This window comes from Erinaceus europaeus, chromosome X (genome assembly GCF_950295315.1).
Source record: "Erinaceus europaeus chromosome X, mEriEur2.1, whole genome shotgun sequence".
Classification (NCBI taxonomy): domain Eukaryota; kingdom Metazoa; phylum Chordata; class Mammalia; order Eulipotyphla; family Erinaceidae; genus Erinaceus; species Erinaceus europaeus.
In genome coordinates this window covers 88,503,279-88,515,285 of record NC_080185.1, presented here as the reverse complement: position 1 = coordinate 88,515,285, position 12,007 = coordinate 88,503,279, and the positions used below count along the sequence as shown (strand labels likewise).

Here is a 12,007-nt window from a genome sequence, read left to right as displayed (position 1 = left end):
ACCATATGCCATGCAATCATATTGTTTCTTACTGACCATCTTTTGCCTTCTCTTTACAGATCCCTTCTGGCCTCTTTATTCCTAGCATGGCTGTTGGTGCTATAACCGGTCGACTTTTAGGAGTAGGAATGGAACAACTGGCTTATTACCACCATGACTGGGCCATCTTTAATAGCTGGTGTAGCCAAGGAGCTGACTGCATCACCCCAGGGCTCTATGCGATGGTTGGGGCTGCAGCCTGCTTAGGTGGGTAATCTTGGCCTTGATTTCAAATAATTGTGACGTCATGAAGAAGGGCGAAAGTTAGCACAACTGAGTATAGCTTTTTAAAAATATATATGGGCTTTATGGGATGGTTAATTATTGACATATAGATTCAACACCTCATGCCCCCATGATTACTCTCTAGGTGTCTGGAAAACTCTCACTTCCCCAACTTAGGTCCCCCTCTCCCATTGTACACCAGGACCCCAAAGCCCCCTCCATTCAACCCGATCAATCATTCAGTATTGGTCCTTTACTTCTGGCTATTCTCACACCAGATTGCAGGGGTGTTTTTGCAAAATAGCTGCCCATGTTCTGTTTGGTTTGTCATTTTTTAAAAATAAGTAATTTATTTATTTATTCCCTTTTGTTGCCCTTGTTGTTTTATTGTTGTAGTTATTATTGTTGTTATTGATGTCATTGTTGTTGGATAGGACAGAGAGAAATGGAGAGAGGAGGGGAAGACAGAGGGGGAGAGAGAAAGATAGACACCTGCAGACCTGCTTCACCACTTGTGAAGCGACTCCCCTGCAGGTGGGGAGCCAGGGGCTCAAACCAGGATCCTTATGCTGGTCCCTGCGCTTTGTGCCATGTGCGTTTAACCCTCTGCGCTACCGCCTGACTCCCTGGTTTGTCATTTTTTAAGTGCTTTAAGAAAGCATCCTTTCTGCAGACAGCTATCACAGGGAGATGGGAAGTCATATCCAGGTGTCAACAACTTTACTGTAAAGCATTATCCCCCGAATAAAATTATTTGGGGTGGGGGTGGGGGAGAAAAAGCATTATTTACCATATGTATCTCATTTAAGGATAAGTCTAGTCTCAAATTATGTAATAGTAAGGAAGTCATCAGAAATTTGGACAGAGTTATCTATACAAGAAATTCATTATATGGGGCCAGGTGGTGGGTGCACCTGGTTAAGCGCACATGTTATAATGCGCAATTACCCAGGTACAAGCCCCCGGTCCCCACCTGTGGGGGGTGTTTTTCAAGTGATGGAACAGTGCTGCAGATGTCTCTCTGTCTCTCTCTATCATCCCCTTTCCTCTTGAATTCTGGCTGTCTCTATCCAATAAATAAATAGATAAATATAATTTTAAAAACTCATTAAAAAGAAATTCATGAGAGTATTATTTACAATAGCATAAAGTTGGAAGCAAACCAAATATGCACTGCAAGGGACTAATTAAGTTGTCTACACATCTATACTTGGTGCTATTTCACCTTCAAGTATGATGCTAATTTTTGAATTTTAAAATAGGACTTTAAGTAAATGTGTAGTATCATGCCAAGAAGACAAAGTGTGAAAGGGGAAGCATGGGATTAAAGAATTAAACATCTAAGTTAGTTTATATAAAACCATAAATTTTTGCACAGTAAAAAATGTGAAGGGGGCCAGAAGGTGGCACACCTGGTTAAGCACACACATTACAGTATGCAGGACCCAGGTTCAAACCCCTGGTCCCCACCTGCAGGGGAGAAAGCTTCACAAGTGGTGAAGCAGGGCTGCAGGTGTCTGTCTCTTTCCTTCTCTGTTTCCCCCCTTCTCAGTTTCTCACTGTCTCTGTCTAATAAATAAAAAGTAAATAATAATTTAAAAACTGTGAAAACATAATTTAAAATGTTTTCTCTGCTTCTTTATCATCAGACAGCTCCTGGGTAGTGACTATTTATATAAATCATAAATATTTTCTGAGATTTCAGCAGTGACTTTCCAAATCTTAGAAAACAGGCTCAAGGGAGTTGGGCTGTAGCGCAGTGGGTTAAGCGCAGGTGGCACAAAGCACAAGGACCGGCATAAGGATCCCGGTTCGAACCCCGGCTCCCCACCTGCAGGGGAGTCGCTTCACAAGTGGTGAAGCAGGTCTGCAGGTGTCTATCTTTCTCTCCTCCTCTCTGTCTTTCCCTCCTCTCTCCATTTCTCTCTGTCCTGTCCAATAATGACAACAACAATAATAACTACAACAATAAAACAACAAGGGCAACAAAAGGGAATAAATAAATAAAATTTAAAAAAAATTTTAAAAAAGAAAACAGGCTCAAGCCCCTCAGCTTCTGCAATTATTTTATACTGGGGGGGAGTGCAAAAATCTACAGTTAAATCAAAAAGAGAAATCAAGACAGCATCTTGTGCTTCCATCACGCCATTTAATAAACGTGCTTCATGTTCACTGTGAACTTCTTGTGATGCAGTTGTTGGGTGTCTGTGCAGTTGTAGGGTAGACTTCCTTTTAGCAATATTTCTGGATAGGGCCTGTGAAAAGCCTGTAATTGCAATGAAACCTGTTCTCTGCCCCCTTTCAGAAACCCCACATCTTATTTCTCTGCAGGTGGGGTGACCCGGATGACTGTGTCTCTTGTTGTGATAATGTTTGAACTAACTGGTGGCCTGGAATACATTGTGCCCCTGATGGCCGCAGCCATGACAAGCAAATGGGTGGCAGATGCTCTTGGGCGAGAGGGCATCTATGATGCTCACATTCGTCTCAATGGATACCCATTTCTTGAAGCCAAAGAAGAGTTTGCTCATAAGACCCTGGCAATGGATGTGATGAAGCCCCGGAGAAATGACCCGTTGTTGACTGTCCTTACTCAGGACAGTATGACTGTGGAAGATGTAGAGACCATAATCAGTGAAACCACTTACAGTGGCTTCCCTGTGGTGGTGTCCCGGGAGTCCCAAAGACTTGTGGGTTTTGTTCTCCGACGGGATCTCATTATTTCCATCGGTAAGGGTTTCAGAAATGGGATAATGAAATTAATGAGTGAAATAAATACACGTGCATGAAATGAGGAGATGGTGGTAGAGGACAGAGCAGACTATTTTGAGGCTAAAATGATAAAAAATGACAACTAAATTTTCTCCTCTCCCCCACCCCATGTTTTCTAATAGAAAATGCTCGAAAAAAACAGGATGGAGTTGTAAGTACTTCCATTATTTATTTCACTGAGCATTCTCCTCCTATGCCACCATATACTCCACCTACCCTGAAGCTTCGGAACATTCTGGATCTTAGCCCCTTCACTGTGACAGATCTTACACCCATGGAGATCGTCGTGGATATCTTCCGCAAGCTGGGACTACGACAGTGTCTGGTTACACACAATGGGTGAGTGCTCTTTTGGTGAAATCAAATTGGATGTTAAGAGCAAAGAGAGTGTCAAGAGATTAAAAAAAAAAAAAAGAGGAGGCAAGGCTGATTCAAATCAACAGCATAGTATTACTCTGAGGCCTTTCTGAAACTCTGTGGTAAAGATGGTTGTGTTTCATTTACTATGATAATTCTTAGGAAATGAGTTTGGGGAAGAAAGCATGTCTGAGAGATGTGAATTGCTGGTTGTACATTATAAATAACTCAGTTCCTCTCCCACAAAGGAAACAGCTGTGTTATTCTAAATAGCCAGCGCTGAAATTATGACACTATGTATGTGTGTGATGTTTGGTCCTTCCAATGCTTTCATTATGATTGCTCTTCAAAGGTGAGAGAACCCAGCTTCTGTGAAGGTTACAAAAAATGAATACAAGGCTCCCCAGTTAATATATAGGGGGGGCTAGACTTTCAACACAAATCCCCTGATTCTAGTAGTCAAGGCTAAAGCTTTCTTTTTCTTGGGGTAAAAAGGGCAGGTTGAGGAGAAGGATAAATTTTCCTCTAAATACTAGATATGTGAACCCTGCAATTAGATAAGGATTTCACCCTCCAAACTTTTGAAAAGATGTAATGGACATCTTTTATCTTTTCAATCAGTTCTCTACCTGACTTGTTCAACATTTACTGAATCCCTATGCACAGGGCATGGTGTTGCTGGAAGGAGGATACTGGTATTCTGACTTGTAGGGTCCACATAGGTGTTCTAGAAGAGGGAACTTGACCTGGACTGCAAAAGGTGAGGGTGATTTCTGTCTGAGAAGACAAATCATGAAACCAGAGGAAAGAGCACACTCTTTAAGACCTAGAAGTAGGAATGGCTTGGAGTATATCCAGGAACCCAGGCATTGTCTTCTTTGCCTATGTGTTACACATTACTTGTGTGTCCTGTTTGCCAAGGACTCATAGCCTCACCCTGTTATGTCATCATTCTGTGAGTGCAGATTATGTTCAAAGGCACAGTTGAAGAGGATTGTGGAGAAAGCCTGTCAACTTTGAGGATATTCTCTTGCATACAGATTGACTTTTATTTCCGTGTCTTTTATTGATATGTTTATTTATTTATTTATTGGCTTTTAGGCGGTTACTTGGAATCATTACCAAAAAGGATGTGTTAAAGCATATAGCACAGATGGCGAACCAAGATCCAGATTCCATTCTGTTCAACTAGAATCACTGGGTTGTGCCGGATATGAAACAGGAAGGACACTGTAGACCGTGGATATTCTATATTAACTGGGTACCCCAAACACCTTTCCTATATTTGGATGGTGAATTCATATTAATGTGTTGTCTCTTTCTTGCCAGTTAACCAGTTGCACTACATAATCTCTGAAAATTTAATGTTCTCTTTTGGGGGAAATGCAATTAGGCTTCTGTGACATTACATTAAGAAGATTTCATGAAAGAGTAAACAAGGTTACTGTGGTTTCCTTCTTTTTGTCCTCAGAAAGGGTATTTTTAATTTTTAAAAGAGTAATTGCTAATCAATATGCAATCACTATAAACTATGCAAGAAAAATTCCAAGCGTCCAGTCCTGACCTGCAGGAAACTCATGAAAAAGTCACTTTTCTGGGACTCTTGTCACTGGTGTAAGATGAAGTGTAGACCTAGGGGCTTTGCCTTTCCAACCACAGAAAGGAAGGCCAGAAGGAAAAAAATGGTGATAGTATTTTCCAGACTGTGAACATTCAATTCAAATGTCATATCGTTCCTGTTACAATACTTAGCATTATTTGTTTGTGTATGTTAATTTTAATATCGGATTATAAAACAGTGCTGCTTTGGTTGATCTCTTCTACATGAATTTAGAGAGGTTGACTTTTATAGCTTGCTTATTCCTGGTACTCTTTTGAAGTGCACAAAGATAAAGGTATAGAGCTTTTTTCCTTGTCTGCAAAAAAAAAGGGGGGGGGGCAATTCTGCAGGTGGGTGTTTGTTAACTAGTGAACAACGACTTTACCATGGATTCGTTCATAGCAAGGAGTGATTTCTTCAGTCTCCTTGAAAGCAATGGCTGATACATTTATAAGCAAAGTCACTGAGTGGAAATTTCACCTGTTTGTGAGGTCTCAAGTAATCCTCTTACCCAGATGCCACCTCCAGAAATGATGGTGCTTTTTGGCTTCTGGAATATGTAATAATCAAGGGAAGTCTAGACGGCATACTGGTAGACCAGGGATGGTCCTGAGCTCTATCTGCATATTCTCATGCACTCCTTTGTAATGACCACCAGTACCAAAATACCTGGGCACTTTTACCTTCTCCCAGTGTTTAGTACTTCTAACAGGCCAGCGTTGTCCCTATGAACGTGAATTCAGATTCGGGGGTAATTTCAAATCCATTCAAGGTATTAGAATTGGATAGGCAGCTGTTGACTCCCTGAAGCTCCTTAGAATTCTAAATAAAAGTCAGAGCCATCCTAAGAGTCAGGGATAAGAACAAGGCCTGCTGACACCAAAGGTGCTTGTACTGAATTGAAAAGGTGCCTGTCACAATTTCCTACCACCTTTACCACAGTAGAAGATATCACGCTATAGGGACACCTGGTGGAATCACAGAGCCACTATTATTCCGACCACTGTTTCGTTTTCTACAGTTTTCCACATGTGCAGTTATTCCCCCTCCATCCTTTTCCTCTTCCCACTCTTCATTTGTCCTTAACTTTTGGGATGGAATATGATGACTGGTTAATCATTCCTATTAGCAAAAAAGAACTTCCAGGGCTCGTTGAATTGTAAACCAAGGCTCAGCATTCTTCCAGCACATGGGCCAGAGGTGACAGATCTCTGGGCTTTGCTGTACAGCCCCCTTTGCTACTGCTGTCATGCTCCATTTCCACTCTGATGCCCACAGCAGTGAGATTTAGCTGCCAGGGATTAGAGTTCAGCCTTTTCCCTTATATAAACCTGTTCCCAGTTCTTCACTTTCCTTGCAGCCTAGAATCAGTGGTCTCTCAAAACCTCTTCCCCCACATCTTCCTCTTCCTTCCCAAACAACTCATTCTACTTCATTTTAAGAGTTGCTGATTCCTAATTCTAGGTTTCTGGTGTTTTTTTTTTTTTTAACACCCCCCCCCCGCCATGGGTTCTTATCTTTATAAAATCTGGAAGTCTTTCATTGCCCACAATTTGGTAGTCTAGGCTTATTTTGATTTGTTTGTTTAAAATAGCAAGGCATCAGAGTTTCTCCTTGTCAACATGTCAGTTAGCATTTTAATGAAAAGGGAAAAAGAACAAACATACTCTGGGGTATGGGGTATGTCACATCATAGTCATAACTCAGTGGCTTTATAAACTTTGTTGTTGTTGTTGTTCCTTCCATGCTTCTCATTCTCACGTGATGAGTCTTGTTGCCTTACCACTCCTATATACCATGTAGAAGTCAAAGTTCTTATCTGTGTATTTCTAGTTCACCACCTGCCTGTCTTGTCTTATTAGCTGCCCAAGTAAACATCTACAAAACAAGAAATGTTAATATTTCTGGTATCTGATGACACTGGAAAGCTTTGGTTGTACTTCATAATGCAGCAGTCATGTGGAGAATGTCTATCTTTGCATTCTGTGTTTTTCCTAGGATATTTTTTTTTATTTTAGACAGGTGAGCCAGTGTTAAGGTGCTACTTCAGAGAATAAATTTAAGAAATCAGATAACACTGTGCCAAGGTATACTTTCTAGATGCTCAGCACCGATTGGCCCTCCAGAGAATATATCTTTGATACCTCACTCCTGATAAATTTCATTCATTAACCTCAGCTTCTCAGGAATCCTTATAATTCACATGCTAAAAATAGTTATGGTGTATGCTATCCATTATATGTCTAGTCCTATGGTTTGGCTCAAAGGTTGACTAATTGTGGCTAAAGTTCTTTGCTAGGCTTCTAGCTCAGCACCTTAACACTTAGTTAGTTGTCTTGAGGCAAAGGAAAATGTTATTTCCACTGTTGCCAATTTAGCAGTTGGACATACTTAATCAGCTACACAAACCATGCAGGGACATCTGTCAGTAGCCTCAAATGGCCACATACCTCAATAGCAAAAGACTAGATCACCTGTGATTTAAAAGTGAACATGAGTTGAGACTAGTGTCTTTTTGTATTAAAAAAGAAATACAACTGTCTGGAACAAGATAACAGTTTACAAAAGAATGTCAATAAGTGTTTCAAGAGAATCGGGGTTTTCTATAGGGAAGGATAGCTCATAGACATCCAGCCATGAAAGGAATTGAGTCCATAGATTTGTATGAATCTAACTGTTAGACCTGGAGTGTTCATGTATCTCATGTAAAGCATTAAAGAAGCCAAAGCAGTTGATGAATGTTATGCCAGGGGAGGGCAGAAGCAAGGGGCTGAAAATATCAACCAATGGCCACTTGTGATATCTGTTAAGTTGGGTGTTTGTTCAGAAGCTGACCTCTTTCTTTGACTCTTGGCTCAGCCCACTGTGAAGTCGGGGTGTTATAATGCACAGGACACATATCCTTGGGTAGACAGTATAACTTTAATGGTACTTGGGATTTACCAATGTACAGAGCTAACAGTTTGTAGATTGAGCTACCCAACAATTAATTGTTTTAGCGACAGACGCTGAATGTGAACCCTTGAAAGGAAGATCAGAGCACAGTGTAAATCTCTGTAGCAACTCTTGAATGCTGTTCAATCATGAGAATGATAAAGCAATAGGAACTTGGTTTATGTAGTTTCTGGCTGCAAAGTAATTCTCAACCAAGATCTTAAGAATCTGAGTGTCTGGGGGTGGGTGGGGGATTGAGGGGGAGCAAATACATTTTTAAAAAACTTTGTGTGCAATAGAATCAGCCATGGAAAGTAATCATTGCTATGAATTTCATATATTTCAATCACCTGTCCCTATTGGGGCTTGCTCTTTATTTAATTAGTGAGAATTAGGAAAGTGGTGGACTTTTTAACACACACACACCCCTCCCCAGTATCATTCATTTTTTAAAGACATTGCCAAGAGTGCAATTTGTGAAGGTAAGTTTTTACTGATGATAGTGGAGACAAGACTGAGAATTTAAAAATGACTGGTGTATTTTCTGTTGCCAAAGAATCACATTGTATGTGAGGAATCAGTTTACTTATGCTGGATCAAAGTCAAATGGAGACCACCCATCTGTCCATTCAAAGAAAGCAGAACACCTGGTGTGACAACTCAAAGAGTATTGAGCTCTTAGAGACCCTGATAAAGATCAGGAATTTTTAAAGAAAATGTAAGGTAGAGTCTTAGGTTCTTCTAAGATTTTTTAAAAATATACTTTAAAAAATGTGATCTGAACTTAAGTATCCTAAAACTGTGATTCTTCTTTCTTTCTTCCTTTCTTTCTCCTCCTCCTCCTCCTCCTCCTTCTTCTTTATTTTTTAAATTTTGTTTATTGATGCCAGGTTTATCTCTGGGACTCAGTGGTGCCTGCACTATGAATCCACTGCTCCTGGTGGCCATTTTTTCTTTCTACTTTTTTTATTAGATAGGAAAGAGAGAAATTGAGAGAGGAAGGGGAGAGAAAGATAGATACCTGCAGACCTGCTTCACCATTCATGAAACACCCCCACACACACAGAGGTAGGGAGCAGGAGCTCAAACCCAAGTTCTTATACTTAGTAATATATGCACTTAACCCTGTGTGCCACCACCTGGCCCACAACTATGCTTTTTCAGGCCACCTTTGGAGTTACCTGGGTACTCTTTGCCAAGGGAATTGGAAGGTATAGCAGTGGGAAAGTTTTAGTAAGAAAATACATAAGTTCTTATAAAATGTCAGGAGGTAAGTTAATTATTCTATGCCCGCCCCCCTGGAAAAAAAACCCAACTATCCATCCTGGAATTTATGAACTGCCAAACTTGTGTCTCAAGGGGAGAAAAAGTCAAGGTGTCTCCCAGAGATCAGACTGCTGAGAAAATGAGAGACTCAAAGCAGCAATGGGCAGGACACAGCCAGGAGCGCCAGCCTGAGGCAAGACATCCGTGCGTGACCCAGGATGGCATCCACTACCATTTGCCTGTATGACAGGAGTCAGGTAGATTGTGTTCTATCTTAATAGCAAAAGGGATTTTTTAAAAAGTATTTTTCAGCATTCTTAGTATAACCTTGTACATGAAAAAAGGTTGAGAATTTTGACCAGGAGCTCAGGGAGCTGTGTCAAGTTGAAGTGATATTGGTGTATCTTGGGCCCTTGGTAACCACTCATCTGGGCTTTGCCTCAATTTTACTTGTTTGCTCCAAAAACAGAGGTTGTTGGAATCCTTGGGCTAGCAGCTTCTCCAATACCGATCTTCTCCACTATCCCCCTGCTCCAGTCTCATTTTGCAAACATCTAGATCTGGGCAAAGGGTTGAAGTGATGTTGAGAGTAGAAGAAAGTCTTTCACTGTATGGTCTGATGTTGCCAGATTGACCCAGGCAAGAGAGAAAATCTGTGATGGGCAAAACTTGCACTTCTTGGATGGGACCTATCAGGCTGCCCCAACCCGGTCCTGCCATCATAACTTCCTACCTCTAAATTCCTTCCAAAGGGGGTTCAGTCTGTGTGCATACTCACTCAGCCAATGCCTCACCTGAAGATTGGCCTGGTGTGGAGAAATTCCATGTGATGATATAAAAATAGGTGGACACCAAAAACATGTATATCTCTACCTCTCACTCTCTTTCCTCTCTGTGTCTTTCATTTTTCTCAAACCTCACCCCCCCACCCCCAAATTCTCCATGCCCAGAATTTGGAGTTTTCTCAAAACAACAAAAAGAATTTGTTTCCAGTATGGCCCCAGGGGTAGGGAGAAGATTATTCTGAAACTACAATATAGAAGATACTTCCACATTGATGGGGCCAAATTGGGGATGGAGGGGGGCTTTGCCCCACTGTGGGAGCTAACACTAATGATGATTGTTGGTTAGGTTTGAGGACTTTAGCATCTCAAGGTAGCTATAATGAAATATCAATTATTGTACCTGTAATGATCTGTTCCAAATCTGTTGAGAGTCAGAAGCGAGTTAGGATTTGATCAGGGATGTGCTACCTGGCAACATGGGGCCAAGGGTTTTCCAGAGTGGTGGTATTGAGTCGGTCTCCTTATCATGTTAAGTGTACCTGAAAATATATGGTCCTTCAGGAGTACTCCTTTCCCCTCCTCCAAGTCACTTTATCCCTTCTCCTTTCTTCCCTACCAATTGTCCCCATTTTTATTATTACTCCGCTTTTAAATAAGGAGTCACCTTTTTAAAAATTATATATGCAGTCCTTTGGGATGATATAATTCCATTCTGGGTTAAAAAAATTATGTGTTTAAGATTTTGTTCTTTTTTACTGTCTTTTGAAGCTATGCTGCTAACCAGGTACAGGCCAGAAAGGAATTGATCCTGCCAGACAGTCCTCTGGCCTCATCACCCAAGGATGACACAAATGTGATGGTGATTCTTGTTCATTTGACCAAGGCCAGCTCTTACCTCTGACCATTTGTTTCTGGCTATGGGAAAAATAACCATCCTTTGGGTGAGCCAATAAGGCTAGAAAGATCAGAGGGACTAGGTTCCAGCCTATGGGCCACTATTTTAGTAGCTTTGTATTAAGCTCATTGGTAGGGCCAGCTCCAACTGCAGTAGCCAAAGAAAACCTGTCTGGGTTGTCAGAAAAATCACAATGCAGTTTTTGCATAGAAAACTACAGTGTGACTTTTCCAATAGCCCAATAGTTTTGGACAGTTAGTGAAAGCTCTTCTGAAACTAATGGATCGACATCAGCAGTAGCTAGGCATCTGGAAACTAGCATCAACCAAAGCTAACATCACCTGAGTTTCCATAGGAAGCTTGGTGCTGAGCTGTTCAGAGTAATGATTTCTCCGAGCATTGCCAACCCTTTTGTTACACTTTCTTAGCTTTATCCTAACATTTAGAGACTTTGGTCTCTGTTCATAGGCACAGTCTGTACCAAGCTGTGGCTCACTGCTCACTTCTTTCTGCTCCCTGGTCATGCTTAGCAGTAGACTTAGAAAGGAAGACATGGGCTGGGGAGTTTGGGGATGTGGTTTCTATTCCCTATGTATCTACTAACTAGCCTCGAGATCTTAACCGCTCTGTGCCTCCGTGTTCCCGTCTGCGAAATGGGGATAATGTTAATTGTGCTACCTACCTCACAGGGTTGTTGTGAGGAGAAACTGAGACAATGAATGGAACATACTTTGACAAGTAAGTGCTATGCAAATTGGAAGAAACAGAAATAACCATGCCAAAGGCAATGGAATGGACATTGACACAAGGGTTGATGGGATTGTCCAGCCCTTTCTTTGTGTAGCTTAAACCTAGGTTGCCATTGCTTTATACATTTTCACTTAGCACAGATTTGTCATTATGCATGTAATAAAGCACAGCCTTATCCAATCTGATGTCTGGTGTGTATGTGTGTGTGGTTTTCTTAAGACACGTTTCACAGCTATTGATTTCTGATTCTAACAGCGTGGGGGGGAGGGTGGAGAAGGGTAATGCAAAAAGCTGCTGCAATCCCCCTCACATTAAATACTTAATTAGTTTCACATTTACGAATCCAGTGATGCTTTTTACCATAAGGAGACACATTTCTGGGCA

The 12,007-nt window shown here is 41.2% G+C and overlaps 1 protein-coding gene across 4 annotated transcripts in view; it reads left to right on the top strand.

Annotated features, from left to right (window-relative positions):
* Positions 1 to 11,803, top strand: part of CLCN5 (chloride voltage-gated channel 5) — a 223,616-nt gene extending 211,813 nt beyond the window's left edge. For all 4 annotated transcript variants that reach the window (XM_060183590.1, XM_060183591.1, XM_007529429.3 and 1 more), the window contains 4 exons: positions 60 to 246; positions 2,596 to 2,994; positions 3,159 to 3,375; positions 4,495 to 11,803. In XM_060183590.1, coding sequence (XP_060039573.1) covers positions 60 to 246; positions 2,596 to 2,994; positions 3,159 to 3,375; positions 4,495 to 4,585 — 894 coding nt within the window. In that variant the 3' untranslated portion in view covers positions 4,586 to 11,803. The remainder of the gene's footprint in view (positions 1 to 59; positions 247 to 2,595; positions 2,995 to 3,158; positions 3,376 to 4,494) is intronic.
* The last annotated feature ends 204 nt before the right edge of the window (positions 11,804 to 12,007 follow it).